General features: G+C 40.9%; 1 protein-coding gene across 2 annotated transcripts in view; it reads left to right on the forward strand.

Moving 5' to 3' along the window:
- cyfip1 (cytoplasmic FMR1 interacting protein 1) overlaps nt 1-27915 on the forward strand; it is a 163968-nt gene that overhangs the window by 40238 nt on the left and 95815 nt on the right. For both annotated transcript variants that reach the window (XM_067985776.1, XM_067985775.1), the window contains exons 5-15: nt 234-311; nt 1034-1135; nt 4732-4913; nt 6433-6529; nt 8733-8861; nt 11147-11251; nt 13196-13287; nt 15104-15221; nt 17545-17667; nt 20536-20661; nt 26104-26270. In XM_067985776.1, the coding sequence (XP_067841877.1) occupies nt 234-311; nt 1034-1135; nt 4732-4913; nt 6433-6529; nt 8733-8861; nt 11147-11251; nt 13196-13287; nt 15104-15221; nt 17545-17667; nt 20536-20661; nt 26104-26270 (1319 nt within the window). The remainder of the gene's footprint in view (nt 1-233; nt 312-1033; nt 1136-4731; nt 4914-6432; nt 6530-8732; nt 8862-11146; nt 11252-13195; nt 13288-15103; nt 15222-17544; nt 17668-20535; nt 20662-26103; nt 26271-27915) is intronic.

Genomic DNA, 27915 nt, shown 5'->3' on the forward strand with positions numbered 1-27915 from the left:
TTCATGTTTTTAAGGGTACAGCAAGCAAGCACTCCATGCTGGTGTCAGATCTTTCAAAGTGCAGCCTTGTGTTGTGAATGTAATTGTTTCTAAACCAGCATTTCTTGTAAAACATTTGTTATCCTGCACAAAGAACCAAGAGCATGTTAAATAAGTTCTTATTCCACTTGCCTCAGATTGTGGTTTAGAGTCACTGTACAACACTGACTTTCCAAATTTTTTTTTGCTTTCAGAATGAAATGCTGGAGGAGGGGCAGGAATATGCTGTTATGCTGTACACTTGGAGAAGTTGTTCAAGAGCCATTCCTCAGGTATTGCAACACTGGTTTGTTGGAGCTAATTTTAAAAAGTATGCATCAATACCAATATTTTTTTTAAAAGCCTTTGAAACATGGCCCATTCCCTCTGTGCTGATGAAAAAGAGTGGGGGTAATTGATATCTGTGAGCATTTGCTTGTCAGCTTAGTAACTGGAAAAAAAATTGTTCTTGTCAATTTTCAGTCAAACATCAAGCAACTTCCTGTTAGCAAGTTTGACTCCCTTTTACGAGCAGAGGCACTATACGTTTGTGCTTGTATCTGTTAACCCAAAGCAGCTGCTCTATCAGAAGTGTTGTAAAAGGCCTTTTTGGTCAGCATGTAGCAGAAAGTTATAAATTCAGCAAAGTTTGCAATGTTACCAAAAGTAAAATTCAGATATTTGTCATTGGAAGCTGTGTCCTTTGGTGATCAAATTTGCTCATTTTACAATCATTTCTTTTGCCTCCTTTAGCAAATTAACACTTTTTAGTTTAAATGCTGCATTTACATAAAAGATTTTAATCTGAGAAATAATTCACCCCCACCGTTTCAAGTGACTAACAAAAACCAATAGCATAATTTGCCATTCTTATGTTGATTCCTAAAGTTTTTTTGTTTCTTTTCCTCATTCTGAAGTGGGTGGAGCATTTCAGAATGGCCTGAAAGGACATTTAAAGCACTCTGGAACATTGTTATACAATAAATCAGATTCCCAATTATGTTTTTCCCCACAGGTTAAATGCAACGAACAGCCTAACAGAGTAGAAATTTATGAAAAGACAGTGGAAGTCCTTGAGCCAGAGGTCACAAAACTGATGAATTTCATGTATTTCCAGGTAAACAATCAAAAGATAATTATGGATGAGGAGGTTCGTTTGGCCCATCTTAGCTTATCTATCCAGAATGACTGTAAAGTCCACCCATTGAAGCATCCAATTAATTAAATAATTCCAGGGTTTTTGCCTACACTGCTCTATTTGGGAATCTATTCCAGGTGTTGTTTCACTTCTTGAGAGAAGAAAGACTTGCTGTAATAAATTTGCCTTTAACTGGTTTCAACCTGTGCCGCCTTGTCTTACACTCACTTCAATTGAATGTAATTTTCTGGATTTACCTTTCCATACTGTTTACTTTAGAAATACCTCATTTCAAATCACCTTTTGAACATCTCCCTTCAAGGCTGAAAGGTCCAAGTTTCTCCAGTCTTTCTTCATAACTCATACCTCATTTATCTGTTGTGCCCACTTGCATATTTTGTCCCACTCCTTCTGTAACTTCTGAGCTGCCTCCTCCAATTCCACTGCTGCTCCTAGTTTGATATCATCTGCAAATTTGAGCAATTTTCATTGAAATTTCTGAGTCCAAGTCAATTACATAAATTAATGACTGGCAATATTACGGAGGTGGAAGTAGGCGGTCTTTGTGATGGAGAGGATATGGGGTCGGAAGCTAAATTCTGGGTCAAATAGGACGCCGAGGTTGCGAAGAGTCTGATTCAGTCAGTCTCCAATTTTTTCAGCAAGTCAGCCCTCTGACACCAGGGATCAGCCTTGAATGTATCCCTGTGCTTCAGTGACCAGATAGAATCATAGAAAGTTATGGCACAGAGGAAGCTGTTCGGCCCATCGTGTCCATGCCTGCTGAAAAAGAGCTACCCAGCTTAATCCCACTTTCCAGCACTTGGTCCGTAGCCCTATAGGTTATGGCACTTCAAGTGCACATCCAGTACTTTTTAAGTGAGTTGAGGGTTTCTGCCTCTACCACCCTTTCAGACAGTGAGTTCCAGACCCCCACCACACTCTGGGTGAAAAAAATTCTCCTCAGCTCCTGTCTAATCCTTTTACCAATTACTTTAAATCTATACCACCTGGTCACTGACCCCTCTGCTAAGGGAAATAGGTCCTCCCTATCCACTCTATCTAGTCCATTGATAATTTTATATACCTCAATTAAATTTCCCCTCAGCCGCTTTTGTTCCAAAGAAAACAACCCCAGCCTATCCAATCTTTTCTCATAGCTAAAATTCTCCAGCCCTGGCAACATCCTTGTAAATCTCCTTTGCACTCTCTCTAGTGCAATCACTTTTCTGGATTTACCTTTCCACTTTTCCTGTAATGTGGTGACCAGAACTGTATGCAGTACTCAAGCTATGGCCTAACCAATGTTTTATACAGTTCTAGTGTAACCTCCCTGCTCTTATATTCTATGCCTCGGCTAATAAAGGAAAGTATCCTGTTCGCCTTTTAACCACGTTATCAACCCTTCCTGCTATCTTCAGGGATTTGTGGACATGCAATCCAAGGTCCCTTTATTCCTCTACACCTCTCAGTATCCTCCCATTTATTGTGTACTCCCTTGCCTTGTTTGCCCTCCCCAAGTTCATTACCTCTCATGTCTCTGGATTGAATTCCATTTGCCATTTTTCTGCCCACCTGACCAGTCCATTGATATCTTCCTGCAGTCTACAGCTTCCCTCCTCACTATCAACCACACAGCCAATTTTTGTATCATCTGCAAACTTCTTGATCAAGCCCACCCCACATTCAAGTCCAGATCATTAATATATACCACAAAAAGCAAGGAACCTAGTACTGAGCCTTGCGGGACCCCACTGGAAACAGCCTTCCAGTCGCAAAAACACCAGTCAACCATTACCCTTTGCTTCCTGCCACTGAGCCACTTTCCCTTGAATCCCATGGGCTTTTACTTTTTTGACCAGTCTGCCATGTGGGACCTTGTCAAAAGCCTTGCTGAAATCCATGTACACTACATCAAATGCGTTACCCTCATCGACCCTCCTTGTTACCTGCTCTAAAAATTCAATCAAGTTAGTCAGACCCAACCTTCCCGTAACAAATCCATGCTGACTGTCCTTGATTAACCCGTGCCTTTCTAAATGACGATTTATGCTGTTCCTCAGAATTGATTCCAATAATTTGCCTACCACTGAGTTTAGACTGACTGGCCTATAATTACTCGGTCTATCTCTTACTCCCTTTTTAAACAACGGTACAATGTTAGCAGTCCTCCAATCTTCCAGCACCGCGTCTGTAGCCAGGGAGGATTGGAAAATAATGGTCAGAGCCTCCGCTATTTCCTCCCTTGCTTTTCTTAGGAGCCTGGGATACATTTCATCCAGGCCTGGCGATTTATCTACTTTCAAAGATGCCAAACCCCTTTAATATGTCCTACATTTCCCAATATAGCCAGCATGGCTTAATCTCCAGCTCCTGCATAGTCACCCCCAGAGTTTGTCGTCATCCTTATTTAAATGCTGCTCCTCTGACACATCCATTGATACTGGGTCAGCTTCTACCTTGCTTTACCTCTCCACTAGTTCCTTTATCCTCATGACCATCTCTGTGCTCTCAGGCTGCGTGTCTGACATTAAGTTATGGATGAGCCGGAATATTCTGCAAATGGACATTGGGAAGACTAAAGCCATTGTTCTTCCCCTCCCTTCATAAATCTTCCACCCTTGAGATCCACTCCATCTCCCTCCCTGGTAGTTTGCTCAGGCTGAACCAGACAGCATGCAGCCTCTGTGTTCTGTTAGATTTAGAGCTGAGTTTCGAACCTCATGTCCTATCGACCACCAAGACAGTTTCCACCTCTGCACCATTGCTCGCCTTATCCCCATTGCTGCCAAAATCTTTATCAACTCCAGACCCAACTTCTCCTGGGTTGTCCTTGCCCGCCTCCTGACTGCCACCCTCCATAAACTCTAAATTGTACAAAACTCTGCCACCAGCATTCTGTTCCGCAATAAGTCGCATTCATCCATCACTCTCATCCTTGCTTGAATACATGGAATTACATAGAAATTACAGCACAGAAACAGGCTGTTCAGTTCAACCAGTTTGTGTTGGTGTTTATCCTCTTTACGAGCAGTAGTCCTAATCCCATGTGTCTGTTCTGTTTCCGTTTCACTTTATCCTCCTTTTCTTTCAACCACCTATCTAACCTAGCTCCCCATCTCCCAATGTGATGTGGTCTCTTGCGCATTTTTCCACATTCTCTTCCACGTTCTTTCCAAAACCTTGAGCCTTCTCATTGGAACTCCATCCCTAAAGCTCTCTGCCTCTAACACCATCTTTAAAAGCCTGGACAAAACGCATCTTTGATCAAGCTTTTGGTATGCCATCCATTTTATTTCTTCTAATCCATTGGATTATATTGGATTCCATCATCTATCGTTGTTCTTCCACTTGCAAACATTGTCCTTCATTAGTTTCTCAGCTGTTTCAACAGAAACCTACTGTTTCCTCCTCCTCGCCACCCCCCCCCCCCGGGCAGGTTTAATATGATCTATAATTTTAACTGATCTTATTAAAATTAGTTTTGCTTTTTTTTCCCAACTGCTGGAGATGCATTTAAAGTATGTATGTTAACTTAATTTACACCCATAATTTTATTTGGTTGCATTCAACAGCGCAATGCAATTGACCGGTTTTGTAATGAGATGAAGAGACTCTGTCATGCGGAGAGGAGGAGAGATTTTGTTTCAGAAGCTTACCTTCTCACACTGGGCAAATTCATTAACATGTTTGCGGTGTTGGATGAGTTGAAGAACATGAAATGCAGTGTGAAAAATGACCATTCTGCATACAAACGGTAAGGCTTCATTTTGTAATTTTCCTTTTTTTAAAAAAGGATGTTGATAACTCGGGTTTGAAATTTGTATAAATTATTTTATTGATTTTAAAAACAGAATACTTTGAGGAACGCCATGTCAAATTTGATTGAACAATTGTAGTATTTGGTACATATTTTAGAAGCTTCAGAAGACAATGAATTGTGCAATTTTATCAGGAGTAGTTACTGAGCAATACTTAGAGGAGTAAGTTTCTGAAAATAGAAATTATTGTATTTCTTTCCGCTTTCTACAGTTACTTTACTCAAGTAAGTCAGGACTTGAGGGTTTTCTGGCAGTAAACAGCATTGCTGTACTCGGGTGATGAGTATTAATCCATGCACTTATTTCACAGTGGGGTTTCAACCTCAATCGGGGCACATGTCAAGGCACTTTCCCTGATTGGGGGAAATGCTAAGCCAAATTAAGCAGTGCCATACTTGTGCAATTCCCAACTAGTTACAGAGGCTTGTATCTGCCTCCCCTCTGAGAAGGGAAAGGAAGAAAAATTAAGCTGGCAACTTTCAAAATGGAAGAAAAATTGATTCTATTGTAAACAACTTCAGTTTAATGGACATTATTAAATTTACTTTAGCTCTGTTAGAATGTATAAGTCAAATTTGTATCTATTCCCTTTACTTACAGAAGCCATAAATGATTTAGAGGGCAAAATAGTTTTGTGTCATCTCTGATAAATGCAGAAGAAGTGCATACAATTTTTGATACCAGCTTTTAGTCGGACACAAACGAAATTAACTGACGCTAAGTGGTTTTGTGTATAGTTGACCAAATGTGTCTTTTGTCAGTGCACTGTTAAGATTTGAAAGCCATGATGTGGAGATGCCGGTGATGGACTGGGGTTGACAAATGTAAGGAATCTTACAACACCAGGTTATAGTCCAACTGTTTTATTTGAAAATCACGAGCTTTTGGAGGCTTTCTCCTTCGTCAGGTGAGTGTGACGAAGGAGAAAGCCTCCGAAAGCTTGTGATTTTCAAATAAAACAGTTGGACTATAACGTGTTGTAAGATTCCTAAGATTTGAAAGCACTGGTATACTGCATTAGACTGTAATTCTGACTAAAGGTTGATCAAATTGTGGGGACCCTGTTTCATATTGGTGTGCTTTCAGTTTTACTGTCTGCCTTTGAAACTAATGAGAGCAGGAGGGAATTGAAAATCTTCTTATGCTGTTCACTCCAATTTGCTAACAATCCAGGAAGTATGGTTCATTGCTGCAATAAACTTCAGTTTCATCAGGGGGCAGTACTAACCTTTCATTTAGAATTCTTTTAAATCTGGGATTACATCTTGATAATTACTCTGCTTCATAATGGAGGGATAATTCCAATTTGTTGTAAATAGTGAAAAGGAGTAGATCAAATGTGAAGAAATTTGAAATAAACTGCACGTGCACCAACTTTGTAACTCTTTTTATCATGTATAGTAATGACCTTGTGGCAGTCACTGAATCAACCACTGCATTTAAACTTTGTTTCAGAGCTGCTCAGTTTCTTCGAAAAATGTCAGATCCACAATCTATACAAGAATCACAAAATCTCTCCATGTTTCTTGCAAATCACAACAAAATTACTCAGGTAAATATGTTGTTCATAGTTGATTTTTGATCATCTAGCTTTTATTGGGCTCGGAGAGTGATCCATTGTTGTGTTATTCCTACTTGTCTCTACCAATGTGCCCACTAAATGCACAAAACTATTTGAAACGTCGTTTGCTTGCAGATTTGCCTTCACGTACTTAATGCAAAATATTGTCATTGTGTTATTGTCATTTCTGACGGTTCCTATTTTGTGTAAAGTTTAAAGCCTATATAAAATAGTGCTGTACGGAGCAGCGGCTTCGATTAGATCGTTAGGGTGGAAGAAGTATTTTTTGCTTGTGAGCTGACGGAGATGGCAAGAATAGATTGGAGAGAGAAACCAAAATTTAGAAATAAGCAAGATGAAGTAAATTTTTTTTTTAAATAAGGAAAATTGAGAAAGGAAAATTAGAAGGAACTGAAGAAAGAAATATCACTTCTGTTGATGGAGTGCCTTATCACATAGTTGAAGTATCTCCTAGCACTTCACAAGGTGAATTACTTTTGGAGTGCAGTGGCTGTTCTCTAGGCAAATATGGCAGCCGTTGTGCAGCAGCAATGTCCCACAACCAGCAATGAGAAGAATTATCGGTTACTTTTGTTTTTTGTGGTATTTGTTGAGGGAGGAATGTTGGCCAGAACGCCCTACTATCTTTGGAGTCATGCCACTTGATCTTTTAGCATTCATCTGAACAGATAAACGTACCTTTGATTTAAAGTTATCCAAAGGGCAGCACTTCTGATAATGCAGCACTCACTCAGTACCCCACTCAAGTATCAGTCTAGTTAAAGCAATCACGACCTGTTGTGGGCCTCAAGCCAACAACCTACTGATCCAGAGACTAGAGTGCTACTAACTATGACATATTGTCGCAAAAAGAAGATAGAGGATTAAAAATAAAGAGGAGAAGAAGTAGAAGAAATTATTCTTTATATAAAAGAAAGCTTTTTATTATGATTAGAGAGTAAATATTTACGTGTGAAGACTCAGTGGTAGCATTTTCACTTCTGAGTTAGAAAGTTATGGGTTCAAATCCCATTCCAGTACTTGAGCACATAAATCTGGACTGACACTTCAGTATAGTTCTTGAGTGCTGCATTGTTAGGGGTGCATCTTTCAGATAAGAAATCAAATTGAGTCCCTGTCTGCCTGCTCGGGTGGACATAAAATATCTTAGCACCTTTTCGAAGAAGATTAACTGGTCTTTCATCTTGTTGCTGTTTGTGGGACCTTGCTCTGTTTAAATTAGCTGCCACATTAGCCTACAACAACAGTGATGACATCACCAAGGTAATTCACTGGCTGTAAGCGCTTTGGGGCGTCCAGAGAACATGAAGGGCACTATATAAGTCTTTTTCTTACACCAGCTTACTGTGTTTGATCTATTGGTGTTTGAGGAATTCTAAATTACACACTTCAATAGAGTCGTTTGTAAATGGGACAAGACTTTCATCTTTGTATAGCAGGCCAAAACACCAGATAATGGTGCAATATTTTATGGTTTAGTGGCAAAATAGTCTTTTACTTTTCCTGGTACTTGATATCTGCTAGGGTTGTACTTGGTAGAAATGAGTTCTGCATATTGGAGTTGAAGGGGACTGTGAATACTGCTTAATTTTTTTCTGGAAGAAATTACATTTTTTGACCTACTATTCTCAGACATTGAAATAATTTTAAATTGTTTCTCTGGCTTAGTCCCTGTGTGCACTGTGCAGTGTAATATCAACCAGGCAGATCTCTGATTCAGCCTGTGAAGAGTTAGCTGCTCTCAGCCAGGGTACCAAAGGATGCTACAGTTGGCCTCAGTGCTCCCAGACCAGGAAAGTGAAAAGTCAACCAGAGTTCCTGGTCCTGAATGCTACCTGGTGACCGCTCATGTGGATGTCTGGTGATAGGACTAGGCTTGGTTCTATTGCCTCCTCCCTTTTTATCCCCAAGGTGGAATAACTTGTTGATGCTTCATGTCTCAGCTCACACAGGAAGACTGCCTACTTGCATTGGGTGCTTATGAGCTGTAGATGCATCCCAGCAAAATTCATCACCTTCAGGAGAGGAAGCAAGAAACTAGTGGTGGAGAGTGGGCAGCGGAGAATCATTTTGTGATGAAGTATATCTGTCAGTAGACTTGTGCTGTCTGAACTGCAAACTGTTGTTTTGTGTAATACATAAATTTCTTTAAAATGCACTGTTCTCTTTCTAGTCGCTGCAGCAGCAACTTGAAGTCATTCCAGGCTATGAGGAGCTTCTTGCTGACATTGTAAATATTTGTGTTGATTATTATGAGAACAGAATGTACCTTACTCCTGGTGAAAAACACATGCTGCTCAAGGTATATATTTTAAAAATAATAATTTTGAACAATTTGTACATATGTAATATACCCAGCTGGAATTAAATCTATGCAACACTTGGGTTATAATGATTTGTGTTGGTTTGAACTGTAGCTGAGTAGATATATAATGTACTATGTTGATTTCTTAAAATAATACTTGAGTTTAATGCTGGATGCCCTGTGCTAGAACTTTAACAGTATGTTGGAATAACTTGAAAATGGCATTTAGGAGTGCTCTCTATTACAGGAAGAAAGTAAAAATTTACAGAGAGAGGAAATATATTGCATTCCTGCATTGCAAAAGCGTTTTTCCCCCCATGGGAGCTGCATCAGGAAATACGATGTAATAGACATCACCCAAGTTGAAGATGCTGATCTTTTAATTACAGTGTACTGGGTGGAAATTACTGGAGCAATGGTCCCCCATGACTGAAAAAGTGGGAGGGAGGCCTGACCCCTGACTTCGATGAATCTGCATACAACTTTTAATTGCAGCGAGTCAATCTTTTGTGATGTTGCATATGGTGGAGTCAAGGCCAAGTGTAGTATTCAGGTTAAGCAAGGTCAGAGAAGAGCGGGTGGGAGGTGATTGGAGGAGAAAGAGGGAGGAGGGAAGTGGGGGAGAAGTGAGGTGAGTGGAGTGGGGGAGAAGAGGGAATCGGGGAATGGGTAGGGTGGGCAGAGAAAAGTCACGTTTAGGTTGGTGCCAGGCACTGACCTTCTAGGATTAGTGGGATGGCATGCTTGCAGGCCCTCGTTTGTGGCTCGGGGATGGGGGTAGGACTGGCTTCCAGCCCACAATTTCTACTTGTTGGGGGATGAGAAGCCTAATTCCTTTTATTTGTTTGAGGAGTGGGGTTTGTGCTCACAGCTGTTGAATTTTTGGTCAGTGACTGGTTTGGTAGTTCTCCCAGATGGACATTTTCTGCTGGGGGGTGGAGGTAAGACAGAGAAAGCAACACATGAGTGACCTGCCAAGACTTGTGGCATAAGGAGTTTCTTCATGACACTCTCCAAATAGGACTTTCAAAGTCGTGTTGAGGAGGGGGAGAAGTCCAGGGTGAGGACTGTATCAAAGAAATGTTAGCGTTCCATTTGGTTATCCCTTAGTACTCAGGGTGATGTTTTCTACTGTCTCAGGCCCTGACTGGGAGGTGAGAAATGGAGGGGAATGCCTCCCAAGGTTCCAATTTCCTTGCTCGGTTGCAGGAAGATGCTCTATGTGCTTGGAGGATTGATGTACTTACAGCTAACACTTAAGGTTGATAGAGTGGGAAATGTGGAGATATTTTCTCCAGATATTGAACTTCAGGTTCAAGAGGGTGAAAGAGTTGCTAGGTTTAATTGGAAGTTATAAGTCTAAATATTGGCTGAATATGAATTCTTGGATGTAAATTGTATTCTGGAAATTAAAGTCTATGCTTCCTGTGCAGGGAGGTTTAAATAACAAATCTGTTACTGTTTTTGGACTGCCTAAAAGAACAGATTGCAAAATCACTTTTATGGTAGTGCATAGTTGCATACCCTCTGTCTCTACATTGGCATTGGATGCCAAATTGCACTGCCAATACAGAGTACCAGCAGAGGGCATTGTACGTAACAATATCAGAATGTCATCTATAGGCATAACAGGAACTGCAGGTGACTGTTAACACCTTTAAAATGGATTTTTCCATTTTAAATGTCTGACATGAGTTTTCATTGCATTCTGAGATGGAATGACGCTGTGTTTTTAACATATAATCGATTGATAATTCCCAGCTCGAACCATTTATGCTCTTATGTGGCAACTATACGATAAAACATATTTCATGTTTTCCCTGCGGCACACTCCATACAACTGAGTTGGCCCACATTGCCGCCAGGTCTCAGTAATCTTCCAGTATTGTATGGCATAAGGCTCTCGAAGTGGTTGTTCCTTGTTTGTACTTGTGTCAGTGCAAAATTAGCACGATAACTTGAAAGTCAGATAAGCCTGGACATTTTCCAAACTGTTTTTAATGTTATGAGGGTACAGATATTCCCTCCCATGCTGTCAAAACTGTCTGGGGAGCAGAGTTCAGCTTATGCATGTGAACAGATACATAAAAGTCTCTGCTGATGAAGCTAAGTGGAAAGACTGGATTATGAGAAGTCTATTATAACTTTTGAGTCGCAGAGCTTACATGAAGTATAATATAATAGAAGCTTTAATTTTTTGGCTTTTAAAAGTACTATTTTTTTTAGATGGAGTTGTATTTTATCTTATAGAAGGTTAAAAATAAAATGGGAACTTCTTATAGGTAATGGGATTTGGACTGTACCTCATGGATGGAACCGTAAGCAACATATACAAGTTAGATGCCAAGAAGCGAATAAACTTGAACAAGATTGACAAATTTTTTAAGGTAAGTAGGTGTACATTGTTTTAACTTGAACTAATGAGGGCAGCGACAGTGCTTTTGCCTTAATAGGATCACAGTTACACGTATGTGCTTTTCTAGGTGTGCTGTCTGATGTTTTTTGTGTGGTTCTACATCTTTCTGTAATTGTGCTTAAGTAATCAAAAGAAGTCTTGAATTTTTTTATTTCATCTTAAGTAAAATTGTGGATGTTAAAATGTTAGACTTTTAGTACTCATAAAGATTGAAGTTGTTTAGAATGTCAAAACATTTTGCATTAAACAAATGCAGAAAAATGTTGACATGCATTTGTATCAGCTGCACACTACTCACTTGCATCTTAATTCAAAATGGAGTCCACTGTGCACTGAAATGTAGGAATCTTTTGGTGAGATAATTTTAAATTTGTAATTTGTTGAAGTCAGATATAAAAAGCAGCTGTTGGGATGTGCAATAAAAATACCGTTGCTTTTAGTTAGCCTTTTAAAAAAAAAAGACACTGATAAGTTTGTCACTCTTTTCCCCTTCATATTATTTCTACATTGGAAAATGTGACTGTTTTGAAAGATTACATTAGATCAGCAGTAGTACAAAGTCCAATGTTTTAAGTGCAATAGATTTTGCACTTATTGGTATCAGGCAGTTCTTCCTACTAAGATGTTAACCATTATATGTTTTCCCCATCGTGCTGTCTTTCAATCTTATTCAGAATATTGGGTAGCACAATGTGCAGTCAAAAACAACTTCAGTAAGGGCAGTTGTCTGATAAAATTGATGTGTGGTTGCTAGGGCACAGCAAGGCTTTTGAAACTGTACTAGGGTACCAATGGGGAACTGATTTCCCATAAGCGGGCCTTATTAAGCATGCAATGCTTAAATCTGAGTGTAATTTTCTGTGCACAAAGGATGTGATGCTTTGCTGTTTATATTCTGACTGTGCTCTTTGGACTGGTACAAAATGTTGAAGCTAATCTGCAGCAACTTTCATGTTCCTGACATGTGTGGAAACCTAGCTTAAACGCTAAGGCCCAAATTTGGTTTTTTTGTGTACATTAGTCGGGCTAAGCAATTGCACCGCCATCCCAATGTTGTCAGCGAGAGGCCCAGACCATTTTGATGGTAGGGCCTTATTTAAATGTAGTTGGTGAGCTGCCTGTGCGATTTGAGCGCTGACAGGCAACTTGTCATTTTAAAAGGGTGGTTTTGGGCCTTCAGTGTTTTATCCACCAAGGCCCCTTCTCCTGCCACACAATCTTCAGTGGGTTACCTTGCTGCCAATTGTTGCTAACTGGGTTGCTCTTTTTACGTCTACCCTCTCACATCATTTCTTGAACTGTCAAATGTGAAATATTCATTGTACTCACCCAGTGGCTCTGTTCATAAAGGCAATTCATAAGTGAGCCATAACCCCTGAGTGTCTTGTACAATAGAACCCCTTGGTATTTGCTTGGTTAGCTTAGGGGAAGCGCTGTGGAATGCTGCTATTGATCCCGACACCCTTGGGCTCAGGAAGGTGAAAAGGTCAACCAGGTTTCTCGCATCAATTCACGATGCAGTGACCGCTGCTGGAAAGTGCAGCAGTGTGAATGTCAAGTTGAGGATGGGAACAGGATTGGTTATGGTGTCTCCCACAGTTGAGTAGCCAGTTGATACTGTCTAGGCTCGCACATGAGCAGTGGCCATTTGGGCTTGATATTAGAGGGTTGACTGTGGTACTGTACCTGAGAATTCCTTCTAAGGCCAGTGAGGCAGGGCAAGAAAAATTTATACAAACTCTTATTTCCAGGAATAAGTTTTTTTCATTTTGTGTCAGACTTGAGAGTGAGCACAGTAATGAAAAGCACTTTGACTTTAAAAACTGAAATAAATACTTCAGTTGCATTATGTGCATTACTTGAGGGTATGCATAAAAGGTGTCTTTTTAAATATTTTATTTTTATCATGCTGCAGCAATTGCAGGTGGTGCCATTGTTTGGTGACATGCAGATTGAGTTGGCCAGATACATCAAGACTAGTGCTCATTATGAGGAAAACAAATCAAGGTAGGTTTTCTAAACCATTTGGCTTACTGAATTCAGTGTGAAGATGTAAACATACCAGTACTTCACTCATTGCAAACTGATGTGGAAGAAAACATGGCGAGAAGTTTGGGCAAACAGATGTTGGGGGGCCTCAAACGGATGTTAGCCCCCATATTTGCATATACAAAAGGCCTAACTCCTGTTTCAAGCGTGGACACTGCACGCCGATTTTTTTGGCCTTTACCAATACCATGGTGCACTTCCAGTTCATTATTGAGTGTGTGCTTCCTGCCTGCCATATTGGAGTTGGAGGAGGACCTTTTTAGCATGAAAATCTTTCTGCCTCTATCACTGAAACACAGCCAATGAAAAAAACCAGCACCCATCTAAAAAGCAATCAATCAAATTGCTATTAGTGCCTTTGTTGGTTCCACATAAACCATAGTATCCAAACTTAAAATTTAATTTGTAACAAATTCATTAAAAAATACATAATTTAGAAGGATAGGGCTAGATAAAGAGAGGTGGGTGGAGGCTCGTGTGGAGCATTAATGCCGGTGTAGACCAGTTGGACCGAATGGCCTGTTTCTGTGCTGTAAATTCTGTATAATTCCATGTAAAAAGTTTTTTTTTGCAAAATGGGGAGAAAAAGTGACGTTTCACAGCTTTGGCTTTACGTATAGCTCATGACCGTATCAAGTGGTGTATTTACCCGCTAAGCCATTGGGGAAACTTGGTTGGGTGATTTTAGTCCAATTGTTTTAGACATGTTTCGGCAGTCTTAATCCAGTTGCTAGTGGACTTTGGCCCTACAGCACAAGACCATCCCTAATTCAGCACCAACTAGCAGTCTCATTCAAAAAGGCCATAGGATGACTGGGGTGGCAATTAGAAAAAATGTTGCATTGTTGCTCTTCTGAGGTTCAGGCTGAGATACATTTGTGGCAGAGTAGAGGGAGCTTTATTCGGTATCTGGATGTTCTATGCATGCCCTGGGAGTTCTTGATGCTAACACTGGGTGTGTTCCATTCCCTAGCACTAACGTCCTTCAACTTGATGAACAGAAAAAAAATCTCTCCAATTCAAATCTCATCAGCATTAATTTTACCTATAGTGCAAATGGTTGATTGTGGCTGTCAAATGTGCAATATCCACAGGATGCAATATATCATGCACTGAGGGGTGAATGTTGTATGTGGAGGGCAGTAGTCCTGGATTGAATAGTTGAGATGTAAGAATTGATGAATATCCCACATTTTTGCTTGGCCATCTTTGAGGATCGGGCAATATTTAAGCAGAACTTTCCGTCAAGAAATTGAATTGAGTTGGGTAGGTTTAATTGTATAGTTTATGGAAGCAGTGGGCTTGATGGATGTTAAATTATTTTTGCTGTTGGACCTTCATTTGAACATGGGTATTAAATACAATTTGTATTTCATTTCAAATTAGAACATACACAAATGCATAATTCTGTAATAAATAAATCTCCATAATGGTAAAATCTTTGTAATGTTCTCAATAATACTGTTGGAGATATAAAATTACTTTGTGCAGAGAGTTTTTTTTTTAGCACTCTGTACTGCATTTTCAGGAAGTACTTGCAATTTTGACAAAAAAGATCTTTCCAATGTGATGAATTTTGCAGGCTAGAAATGAAAACAAGGGAGACTGAACGTATTTGAGAAGTAAATTAAGGAGGTGCTTTCAAATGGGTTGCAAGGGAAAGCAGGACTATCCCATTCAAGACTACAATAACTTACCTTAGGCTTAATCAACTTTTGCTTGCAATTTTAATGTTTTTGTTTCCCTCTCAATTGTGTCTGTGTTCTTGGTTAAGGTGGGCCTCTACATCTTCCAGCAGCAGTCCCCAGTACAACATTGTTGAACAAATGATTCAGATCCGCGAGGACCACATGCGTTTCATCTCAGAGCTGGCCCGCTATAGTAACAGTGAGGTATGTGAATTCTTAATTGCAAGAAGGCTTTGTTTTGATGCAAGCATATTTTTCTTGGAAAACGAACTGTTTTGGGGGAGAAAAACATGTGCATAACACTGTACAAACGGGAAATAAAGGAGAACATAAAGCCACATTTATTACGAGCGCAACATTTGTGAGCAGTATGATCATGTTTGTTGTGAGCCATTATGTCCCTCTGCCTACGATGATGGGGGGGGGGGAGAGAGAGAGAGAGTCACACATAGTACAGAAAAGTTCCCTCTGGTTCTGGCTTGGGTTTTGTATTGGCGATGAACCTGTGATTAGAATTCATCACTGGTAAAGGGATGGAAAGCTGCATTCTGAATCCTCGGTACAAATAAACAATTTGAATTAAAGGAGGTAGAAAGTAGAGGGCACAGAATTTCAAGCTGGGGTCTGAGAGAGGATCGCAGGAGCTTTGTGAAGTCAGCAGATTTCTGTCTGGCTTAGGCATACTGTGTGGTGTAAGAACAGTCTTGAGGATTCTGTGTTGTATATTTTTCTGCATGTTTTATGTTACCTCTGTTGCCATGTATTTTTTTTAAATTCTGGAAGTTAAGATGGTGGCCTTTGGGTGTGCATCTGTATTTTTAGATGTCCCCGGGATTGTGCCAATATTTGCAGCAGGCCTCCAGATAGAAAAAAATGAAAATATTTGTTCTGGGGAATACTTTCTGTACCTTTTGCCACCAATATTCTTCTTCCAAGATGTAGATCCATACATCCAGTAATCTATATTTCATCTCCATGTTGTGCCTATTTTATAGACTTCATCTAATACTTTTAGCAGGTCTCTGGCTTCTTCCTCTGACTTGGCCTCTTTTCTCCTTTTCCTTTCCCCCCTTCTCAGAGTTTGGTATCTGAATCATCTGTAAACTTGGGTTTGAGTTTTTAAAGTCCACATCGTTGATGTAAATTAGAATTGCCAGGCATCCCATGTTTAAGTGAAGTTCTGAGGTACTTCACTTCAACCACTTTGACATCATTCCCCTAACAAGCATCAGCTGTTTCCTTTCTTTCAGCTAGTTCCATGTTTCACCTTGAATTCTCACAGCTTTAAGCTTTTGCAGCAGCCTTTCATGAACTTCGTTGAGAGCTCTCTGGAAGTCCAGACACAGCTGGTCATAATTTTTACCATAATGCAGTTCAAAAAAAAAGTTAGAGGTTGGTCTAGCATAGATGCATTTAAGGGGAAGCTAGATAAACACATGAGGGAGAAAGGAATAGAAGGATATGCTGATCGAAATAGGGAGGGAGAATGTTCATGTGGAACATAAACACAAACATGGACCTGTTGGGCCGAATGGCCTGTTTCTGTGCAGTACGTTCTATGTAATTCTATGTATTTGCTTTCTGAAGCCATGACTGCTTGTATTCACAAGGTTATATCATACAGATAATCCTTGAGTTTTCTTTTGATAACTGACTTCATTACTTTTGTTACAGATGCAATGCTATTGGGTCTGTAGTTTCCTGGATTTGGTTTGTTGCCTTTTAAGAATACACAGCTGGGTACACCACTGATTCTAATCCAGTAGGACCCTCCCCAGCATTGTCACACTCTCATAATGCTTGCTACCATTTTACAAATAGCAACCTTGTTTTTCCTGGTGTCCTGTGGCAAATACCCATCCATCACCACAGATTTTTTTTTGAACCTTTAGGTACCTAGATCTCCATACTTCAATTACATAGAGGAAAATGGGGACAATTTTTGTATTGTAGCTATTAATCATTTAGCTGAAGTTATAATTACTTTTTCCATAGGTTGAAGTTTATTGTTTACTATGCAATAGATATGTAGACACCACAAATGTTGTAGTATTACATATTAGTTATAACTTGTTCTGGAAGTGATACCAGCACAAGCTATATCAATGCTGGAGAAAGCATCTTGGGGAGGAGGAGAAGAAAATCTAGTAATTTATTGCTAAATTCTGACTCTAATATGATCTTCAAAACATGAGAAAAGTATTGCCAGAAGCAACTAGATAATATTTTCTATTTTACTATCTGTCTATTACACAGATGCATATGCTTTTTAAAAAAAATAAGCTAGAAATCCCCTATCAGAAAAACCTTAAGGATATTATATTGAAAATTTTTTATGGTAACTAATTGCATTTCCTTTGAAGAGAATGATTTGTTAGTTGAGTTGGGACTATGTGTGAATGCAATGCTGCATTTGATTTTTTGGCACCTTTCTCTGGTTTATGCTGAGAGATTGAGAGTTGTTAGTTTTCTGACTCTGTTATTCCACAAATATGCCTTTTTCTTTTAATTTAACTTTTTAATGCAGGTAGTAACAGGGTCGGGCCGACAAGAAGCTCAAAAAACCGATGCTGAATACCAGAAGCTGTCTGAACTGGCTTTACAGGGAATGCAACTGCTGTCCCAGTGGAGTGCTCATGTTATGGAAGTGGTAAGATACTTAAATAAGAAGAAATTATTACTGGTTAAAGTTGAACTGCAATTTTTTTCCCAAAGAAATCCCACTGTTGCTCTATCGTCCTGTGTGCCAATTTCTCCTTTGACCTCAGCTAGCTCGCTCCTCATCTTTTTAAAATCTGCTCTAGCCCAGACTGTGTTCAAGTTTAGTACTGACTTTTGCCCTTCTTAGTGGGATCTTAAACATTATCATATTGTGGATCCTACTCCCAAAGTGCCCACCCACATTGAGCTCCTGATCTATTTTGTAACCAGGTAGCAGTGCCTTTGGCCACATAGGTCGATTAACATACTGCTTGAGGAAGGAGTCCTGTACACATTTTAGGAATTTCATAGCTTTAATCGATTTTGTCACCTTAGAAAAAGTCTGTTGCAACACAAATGTTTCTTTCAGTGTAGCAGTGCTAAAGCAAAAGATTTTACAGAGACCTCTTTAATATGGCGGCACCATCCTAGTTGAAGGAGGGGCAGATTGCAGCTGGGCGATCAATCTGTCTAAATTCCCTTTGCTCTATCAATAAGGTTCTTGAAACGCTGAGGTGAAGTAGTCATAGATTTATTGTTGTCAATAAACCTACACTTAAGGATACTTACAACTACACCTGATGATTGGGGACTCAAACACGTTACAGTTCTGCGTTCAATATTTCAGGCTGATCAAACCCGTACAAATTCAAATGCTCATTACAGTCTACCACTTTTTATACATTTCTCTCACCTCAACATGACATGGTGCACGTTTCTGTATTGCATGATTATACTAAAAGTCAAAATACAACTTCATATAAGGAGAATCTAATCTACCTTATCAGCATTAGTTAATGAGCTGGTTTCCTAACTAACTTGCACCTTTTTCATTGGACCAACAAGGTCGGTGTTACTCCCCTACTTCATGATCAATAATTTTCTCCTCTTTACATATAATTGCTATTCCATCAAGTGAAACTTATAATTATAACCATGTCCTTGATTCTGTACCATTTGACACCAGTTAATTCTCTCTTACAGAAACCCCAATTAAAACGATAATATTTATCCACATGTTTTCTTTTTGCAGGTCTAGCTTTTGTCCTTGCATCCCTGAAATTTTGGAGCCAATATTTAATGTCATGTCTTTAATTAAGTTCCCTCATTATGTGGGTGATTACTTCATTTTGAAACTAGTCAGTGCTGTAGGGCCAGCCTCGGTTCAAAGTTCAGTGGTTACTACTACGAAATTGAATTATACTTTCCTATTTAACAAACAAAGGCTAAAAGCTAACATTGCTACCATGTAAAGAAAAATCATTAGCACACTTTTAAGTCAGTCTGATTAACCCTCTCCTTACATCCCCCCCCCCCCCCCCCCCCGCAAAGATGTATAGTTACAGAGGTGAGGTGAGAGTGACTGCCCTTGACATCAAGGCAGCATTTGACCGAGTGTGGCACCAAGGAGCCCTAGTAAAATTGAAGTCAATGGGAATCAGGGGGAAAACTCTCCAGTGGCTGGAGTCATACCTAGCACAAAGGAAGATGGTAGTGGTTGTTGGAGGCCAATCATCTCAGCCCAAGACATTGCTGCTGGAGTTCCTCAGGGCACTGTCCAAGGCCCTACCATCATCAGTTGCTTCATCAATGACCTTCCCTCCATCATCAGGTCAGAAATGGGGATGTTCGCTGATGATTGCACAGTGTTCAGTTCCATTCGCAACCCCTCAGATAATGAAGCAGTCCGAGCCCGCATGCAGCAAGACCTGGACAACGTCCAGGCTTGGGCTGATAAGTGGCAAGTAACATTCGCGCCAGACAAGTGCCAGGCAATGACTATCTCCAAGAGAGAGTCTAACCACCTCCCCTTGACATTCAACGGCATTACCATTGCTGAATCCCCCACCATCAACATCTGGGGGTCACCATTGACCAGAAACTTAACTGGACCAGCCACATAAATACTTGTGGCTACAAAAGCAGGTCAGAGGCTGGGTATTCTGCGGTGAGTGACTCATCTCCAGACTCCCCAAAGCCTTTCTACCATCTACAAGGCACAAGTCAGGAGTGTGATGGAATACTCTCCACTTGCCTGGATGAGTGCAGCTCCAACAACACTCAAGAAGCTCGACACCATCCAGGACAAAACAGCCCGCTTGATTGGCACCCCATCCACCACCCTAAACATTCACTCCTTTCACCACCGGCACACAGTGGCTGCAGTGTTTACCATCCACAGGATGCACTGCAGCAACTCGCCAAGGCTTCTTCGACAGCACCTCCTAAACCCCCGACCTCTACCACCTAGAAGGACAAGAACAGCAGGCACATGGGAACAACACCATCTGCACTTTCCCCTCCAAGTCACACACCATCCCGACTTGAAAATATATCGCCGTTTCTTCATCGTCGCTGGGTCAAAATCCTGGAACTCCCTTCCTAACAGCACTATGGGAGAACCTTCACCACACGGACTGCAGCAGTTCAAGGCGGCTCACCACCACCTTCTCGAGGGCAATTAGGGATGGGCAGTAAATGCTGGCCTCGCCAGCGATGCCCACATCACATGAATGAATTTTTAAAAAAACATTTAATTTTGCTTTTGCAGTTCCTCCAGTTCTCTAACTGTCGTTGATTTCGCTTCCAATTGCCAGTGCTAATGAGAAACATTTTTTTCCCAGCCAGAATAATGTGATGCCCACTTGCTGTATCCTATATTGACCTTCCTATATATATTTTTTTATATATATATATTCATTATTGTGCTGTGTTCTTTGATCTTTTTCCAGAGATAGACGGATGACACCAATGTATAAAAGTTAATTAATTCGCTTCCTATGAGTTCTTTCTCTCATTTTTACTTCATAATTTACAGTACTCCTGGAAGCTTGTGCATCCCACTGATAAGTACTCCAATAAAGACTGTCCAGATAATGCAGAAGAGTATGAGAGAGCAACAAGATACAATTATACAAGTGAAGAGAAGTTTGCACTTGTTGAGGTGGGACAGAAGAAATTACATTTTTTAACCTATTTGTTTTAATAAGCTTCTTCCAACTTGGATACAGAATTGGTTCAGTGACAGGAAACAGAGAGTAGTGGTGAACAGTTGTTTTTTGGACTGGGGGGAGGTGCACAATGGTGTTCCCCAGGGGTCAGTGCTGGGACCACTGCTTTTCTTGATATATATTAATGACTTGGACTTGGGTGTACAGGGCACAATTTCAAAATTTGCAGATGATACAAAACTTGGAAGGGTAGTAAATAGTGAGGAGAATAGTGATAGACTCCAAGAGGATACAGAGAGACTGGTGGCATGGGTGGACACATGGCAGATGAAATTTAATGCAGAAAAATGCGAAGTGATACATTTCGGTAGGAAGAACGAGGGGAGGCAATGTAAATTAGAGGGCACAACTCTAAAAGGGGTACAGGAACAGAAAGATCTTGGGGTATATGTGCACAAATCGTTGAAAGTGGCAGGCTAGATTGAGAAAGCAGTTAAAAAAGCATACGTGATCCTGGGCTTTAGAAATAGAGGCATACAGTACAAAATATGGAAGTCGTGATGAACCTTTATAAAACACTGGTTCATCCACAATTGGAGTATTGTCTAGTTCTGGGCACCGCACTTTAGGAAAGGTGTGAAGGCCTTAGAGAGGCTGGAGAAGAGATTTATTAGAATGATTCCAGGGATGAGGGACTTCAGTTTAGTGGATAGACTGGCAAAGCTGGGGTTGTTCTCTTTGTAACAGACTGTTGCGAGGAGATTAGAGGTATTCAAAATCATGAAGGGTCTAGACAGAGTAGATAGAGAGAAACTGTTCCCATTGGCGGAAGGGTCAAGAACCAGAGGACATAGATTTAAGGTGATTGGCAAAAGAGCCAAAGATGACATGAGGAAAAACGTTTTTACACAGCAAGTGGTTAGGATCTGGATTGCACTGCCTGAGTGGTTGGTGGAGGCAGATTCAATCATGACCTTCAAAAGGGAACTGGATAAGTACTTGAAAGGAAAATAATTGCAGGACTATGGGGATGGGGTTGGGGAGTGGGACTAGCTGGATTGCTCTTGCATAGAGTCGGCACAGACTCGATGGGCCGAATGGCCCCCTTCCATGCTGTAACCTTTCTATCATTCAGTGATTCTGCTAATAAAGTTCAACATTTAAGATGCAACAGGGACACTGTCAGTACAGTTATATGATGTAAAATTATGTTTTACTATTATAGAACCATCTCTCAATTGTGAAGAACTTTTGGCAAGTCTCTCTTGGCTCAGTTGGTATTTTTGCTATTTCTGGACCAAGAAAGTGAAAACAAAAAATGGAAGTCACTCAACATTGCAAAGAATAATATACTTCACAGTTTTGTGACATTCCAAACTGAAATTCCAAAACACTTCTCCAAGTCACTTCCAATTGCTCCTTCAATCTCCCAATTGCCTACTCTTTGGTCCTCCATTTGCTACCATATTTCTGCAGCTGTTGATCTGCTCAACTCCTCCTTCCCCTCCACCTTTGATGCCTCTGTCCCCAATAAAACCTTCACTTTTTCTCCCATTTTGCTTGTTTCCCCTAGTATGGCCCCCATCTTTGCTCCCTCAAGTTCAAGGAGCAAAGACTGGTTTAGCCATCCATCATCAGATCTGACTTTACCACAGCAAGGGCTATCAGGCCTCACTCTCCTCTGCCAAAACCGGTCACTACTTCAGGATCGTCCTTGAGAGCAAAAATAACCCTGGCTTCTTTTCTCTGCTGCCAACCGTATCCTGAATCCCCTCTACTCTGCCCCCTTCACCCTCACCTCTAACACCGTGTGAGAATTTCATGAATATCTTGGTCACTAAGAGTGAGACCATCTGTTCAGATGCCTCTGCTCTATCTCCCTTCCCCTTGCTCGACATACCACCTCTAACGCTCGCTCAGCCATAGCCTTGAATCTGTGTCTTTCTCTAATTTCTCTCCTATCTCCAGTCATGCCCCCCTTGAGCTCATCTTGTCCATGAGACCCACCTTCTGCTGCCTTGACCCTATTCCCACTAAACTGCTGACCATCCAACTTACCTTCCTGGCCCCCATTGAATGGGTTCCCTCTCCTCGGGTCCCTGACCCTTTCAAAGCTGCCATCATCAACCCCTCATCAAAAAATCCAACCTTGACCCCACTGTCCTTGCAAGCTACCGCCTTATGTCCAACCTCCCCTTCTTCAAAGCTTTTGAATGTGTTGTCGCCTCCCAAATGCATGCCCATTTTTCTCGCAACTCCAATCAGGTTTCCTTCCCACTGCAACACTGAAATGGCCCTAATCAGAATCACAAATGGCATCCTCTGTGACTGTGACCATGGTGCATTATCCCTCCTCGTCCTTCTTGCCCTCACTGCAACCGTTGACATGATCAACTGCACTCTCCTCTTCCAATGTCTCTCTTTTGTTCAGCTTTCGGGACTGCCCATCTTGGTTCCACTTTTACATATCTGATCACAGCCAGAGCATCTGCAACTTTTTGCTTCTCTTACCACCTCTACACCGTTACCTCTGGCGTCCCCAAGGATCTATCCCCCGCCCCCTCCACCCCTACCCCCACCCCCCTTCACATCCTCATCTGCATATTGCTCCTTGGCAATATCATCTGTAGATATGGGGCCAGTTTCCACATGTATGCGACATCCAGCTCTACCCTCTCCCTCCTGTGTCAACCCCTCCACTGCCTCCGTTGTCAGACTGCTTGTCCGACATCCAGTCTTGGATGAGCCACCATTTCTTCCAGTTAAACATTGGGAAGACTAAAGGCATCATCGTCATCCCCTGCCACAAAATCCGTACTCTTGCCACTGATTCTTTCCCCCACCCCGGTCATTTTCAGGTTGAACCAGACTATGTACAACCATGGCGACCTATTTGATCCTGAGCTGAGCTTCCAACGCTATATTCTCTCCATCACAAAGGCTTTCTACTTCCACATCTCTAACATTGCTTGCCTCAGCCCATTTGCTGCTGACATCCTTATCCAGGCCTTTGTCCAGATATGAATATTCCAGTTCTCTTCTGGTTGGCCTCCCTTCCTCCAACCTCTCTAAAGTTTAGCTCATCCAGAACTCTGCTGCCCATATCCTATCCTGCAACAAGTTCCACTCATCCCATCACCCCTGAGCTTGCTGACCTACATTGGCTTCAGGCCTCCTTCCAACATCTCAAATTTTAAATTCTCATCCTCATGTTGAAATCCCTTCACAGTCTCGCCCCTCCCTATCTCTTTAATTTCCTCTAACCCTACCCCCCCCCCCCCCCCAACTCTATGTTCTTCCAACTCTGGTCTCTTGTGCATCCCCGTCTCGTCGTGCCAGCATTGGTGGCTGTGCCAGCATTGGTGGCTGTGCCAGCATTGGTGGCTGTGCCAGCATTGGTGGCTGTGCCAGCATTGGTGGCTGTGCCAGCATTGGTGGCTGTGCCAGCATTGGTGGCTGTGCCAGCATTGGTGGCTGTGCCAGCATTGGTGGCTGTGCCAGCATTGGTGGCTGTGCCAGCATTGGTGGCCGTGCCAGCATTGGTGGCCGTGCCAGCATTGGTGGCCGTGCCAGCATTGGTGGCCGTGCCAGCATTGGTGGCCGTGCCAGCATTGGTGGCCGTGCCAGCATTGGTGGCCGTGCCATCAGTCCCCTAGGTCCCATGCTCTGGAATTCCCTCTAGAGACCTCTCTGCCTTTTTTAAGACTCTCCGTAAAACCCAACTGTTTGACTAAACTTTTGGTCACCCCTTTAATATCTTGTTTTTTGGCTTGGTGTCCATTTTTATCTGATTACATTTCTGTGAAGTGCTGTGGGACCTTTTGCTATATAAATGCAAGTTGTTGTTTGGATTGGATCTTTTATCAGAACCTCCAGAGTTGACAAGGGAACCCCAGTAAACTGACCTAAATAAAGGAGGGAAGAACAACAGTTAAAGGTAAAAAGTTTAATCATGGAACCATAGAAAGGTTACAGCACAGAAGGAGGCCATTCGGCCCATCAAGTCTGTGCTGGCTTTATGCAAGAGCGATCCAGATAGCTCCACTCCCATGCCGTATCCCCGTAGCCCTGCAATTTTTTTCCTTTTAAGTACTTATTCTGTTCCCTTTTGAAGGCCAAGATTTAATCTGCCTCTACCACCCCCTCTGGCAGTGCATTCCAGATCCTAACCACTCGCTGTGTAAAAAAGTTTTACCTCCTATCACTTTTGGTTCTTTTGCCAATCACTGTAAACCTATGTATGCAGGTTCTTCACCCTTCTGCCATTGGGAACAGTTTCTCTCTATCTACTCTGTCTAGACCCTTCATGATTTTGAATACCTCTATCAAATCTCCTCTCAACCTTCCAAGAAGAACAAGTAGTTAAGTTACTTGAACAGCTAAGTGTTAAATTCTCCAATATTCATAGTGTGCTTTCTGCCTAAATAAACTATACATTATATATTATTGCATAGTACTATCTAATAAATGACAAAAATATAACTTTGCAAAAATTTGACCACAGTTTTCATGGGTTAAAGAAAATAATTTTGAATCATTTTTTTGTGACAAAATGTTTTGAGTGTGTTAATGGCCTATTTTTAATAGTATATTTTGTGTAGCTGTCGGCTCATTTATTTCTGCTGCAAAAGTATTTTGTTTTAAAAGCTATCTACAGCTTAATATGAGTGCCAGAAATGATTTCTAGGCACATATAGCATGATGTACAGTCTCCATGGAATTCAGTTTTCCTTTTGCTCTTTTTAAAATGTGCATTGAACATTTACAAAACCATCCTCATCGTTGATGTCAAGTGCACCTTTGTTCGAGTTGAATGTGAAATTAATTCTGTTAATGGCTTGACTCTTCTGCGTACACCAAGTTAAATCGGTGATAATGTTGCACTTCCAACGAGTACAGCTGTCTTTATGCGATGTAAAAGAAGTTACGTGGTCATCTTTACTAAGCTGACAATAACAGCTGAAATTAATTGGAAAATCACCCACCCGACTACATTACCTTGAAAAACTGAGATCATGAATTGCTGATGGCCAGGTTTTTAATCTACTGAAGATTCTTGAATGAATGATATTAGCGATGAGTGAACTGACCTTGGTTTGAATAAATGTTTTGTCTTGGCTCAGACCTGCTGAAATAGCAGTTTTGTCATGGTGAAATCTGAGGGGAAAAACAAATTGTCAAAATACTGTTTTTGACTAATTAAATTGCACTTTTAAAATTGGATCATATATCGATTCTGTGATGGCTGTAAGTGATTGAAGAGCATTCCTGAGATAAAAATAGCAAGTGTAGAATCACACAGGTTTAAAGTCTTCCAATGTTTAACTACTTCCATGCAGTTATAAGTAACACACTAGTTTTGTGTATGTAAAAAGTCTGTTCAACAAACAATATGAACCTAAACTTCACTTTGGTTTATCTGTTTTGCACTGCAGGTTATTGCAATGATAAAAGGACTGCAGGTGCTGATGGGTAGAATGGAGAGTGTGTTCAATCATGCAATTCGACATACCATTTATGCTGCACTCCAAAACTTTGCTCAGAAAACCCTCCGTGAGCCTTTGCGTCAGGCCATCAAAAGGAAGAAAAATGTGATTCAGAGGTTGGTCTAAATTGTGCATTATGGCAATGCTTCTTTTCGTTCAGGTTTTTAAACTTGGAGACCCATAATTGGTTTTCCACCTTCCATGAGAAAAAATATGGCCTTTTATGTTAATCTAAATATACACCTGTAATGATTACACATGTGCAATTGTTTTTCTGTTGAAATGGTTTTCTGATATAAGTACAGTAGCACTCGGAGGATTTAAGGAAGGCTGATTTGAAAAATGGGATCGGAGGGCAGGGGGTGAGACTACACTGATGCATTAGAACAAACGTTTTAGAATTGGGGTCTGAGCATCTTAGGTTGTCGACAGGGGGATCCCAGGAGATTGGTGAGGTCATCAGATTCTGTATTTGTGCACTTACTAATATGTTTCTTTTCCTGCATTTGGATTTAAATACATTCTCTGGAATCGTAATGCTGTTTTCCTTTGGGTAGCTGATGCTGTTTTCAGAAGCCTTGACATGGAATTCCCAGAAGTGTCAGTAATTGCAGGGGGTACCTCACCCACAAGCTTGAAAACTACTGATCTGAGGTTGGACTTGAACCGCGTATTTGGGGCAGAATAGAAACATTTACGTTGTATTTGGCCCCATGGTACGCTTAATCTGGGAGTACTTGATGTTGATATCGAACAAATCAATGAGCGTACCATTTCTCAACCTTGGCCTCCCTTATCTTGATGAGCATAAAAATGTGGACATTAGCCTTTTTCATAGTCATGAGTTCAGCTGATTTCCTGACCAAAATCAAGAGCTGAAAGGCAAATGCCAGTGCTGCTCGGATACTTGCTGAAGATATATGCACGATCAGTCATTTAGGAGCAGGTGGAAAATGGCTTGTAAAGTAAAAGTATTTAAGAGCACTTTTTCCACAGAACCTAAAAAGTATAATCAAATTCAGGGGTGGTATTTGTTAATGTGATTAAGAGCAAATATTCTTGAATGAAAAATGCAACAGACAGCAATTAGGTCATTGATTACTGAATTGGAAGTATTTTCACTATATTGCTCTTCCTGACCAACACAAGTGAATTATCTACTTTTTTCTTTTGCCCAGAAGCCATGATGAATCTAAAATAAAGATTTCATTGAATGCTTTGAAATAAAAATGGTGTCAAATGTTAGATATTTGAGAACAAGGTTGCAACAATATTTTTTAAAATTGGAGTTAGTGGCTTTTACTGGGTTTTGCCGATGGCTGTGAGTTTATCCAGTGGTAGCTAAGTCATATAGACCAGGAATGTTGAAGTTACGATCCCCGGTATGTAATGAGTCAGCTGATCTCAGGTGTGGAAGTAGTAGAGCCACAATAGTTGGCCTTGGTACCCTGGGGCTAGAGAGAGGAAAATTGACCAGAACTTCTGAGAGTGATTGTTATTCTATTACTCAAGCAGGAAGTTCATCTATATGGATATTGTGTGGAGATAGGACTGGGCCTGGCTGTGATGCCTACTGCCTTTCATGGTTATAAAGCCTGAAGGTCACTGTTGAGGCTCACATGTAGATATGGCTATTTGGACAAGATACCAGAGAGCGCCTGATATCAGTAGAGCCATACTCCAGTAAGGTGTCAGTGCCTTCAGGATGGGAAGAGGAGAAAATAGCTTTTATGATTGCATATGATTTTTGGCTATTTGATG

Source organism: Heptranchias perlo, chromosome 6 (assembly GCF_035084215.1).
Source record: "Heptranchias perlo isolate sHepPer1 chromosome 6, sHepPer1.hap1, whole genome shotgun sequence".
Lineage (NCBI taxonomy): Eukaryota > Metazoa > Chordata > Chondrichthyes > Hexanchiformes > Hexanchidae > Heptranchias > Heptranchias perlo.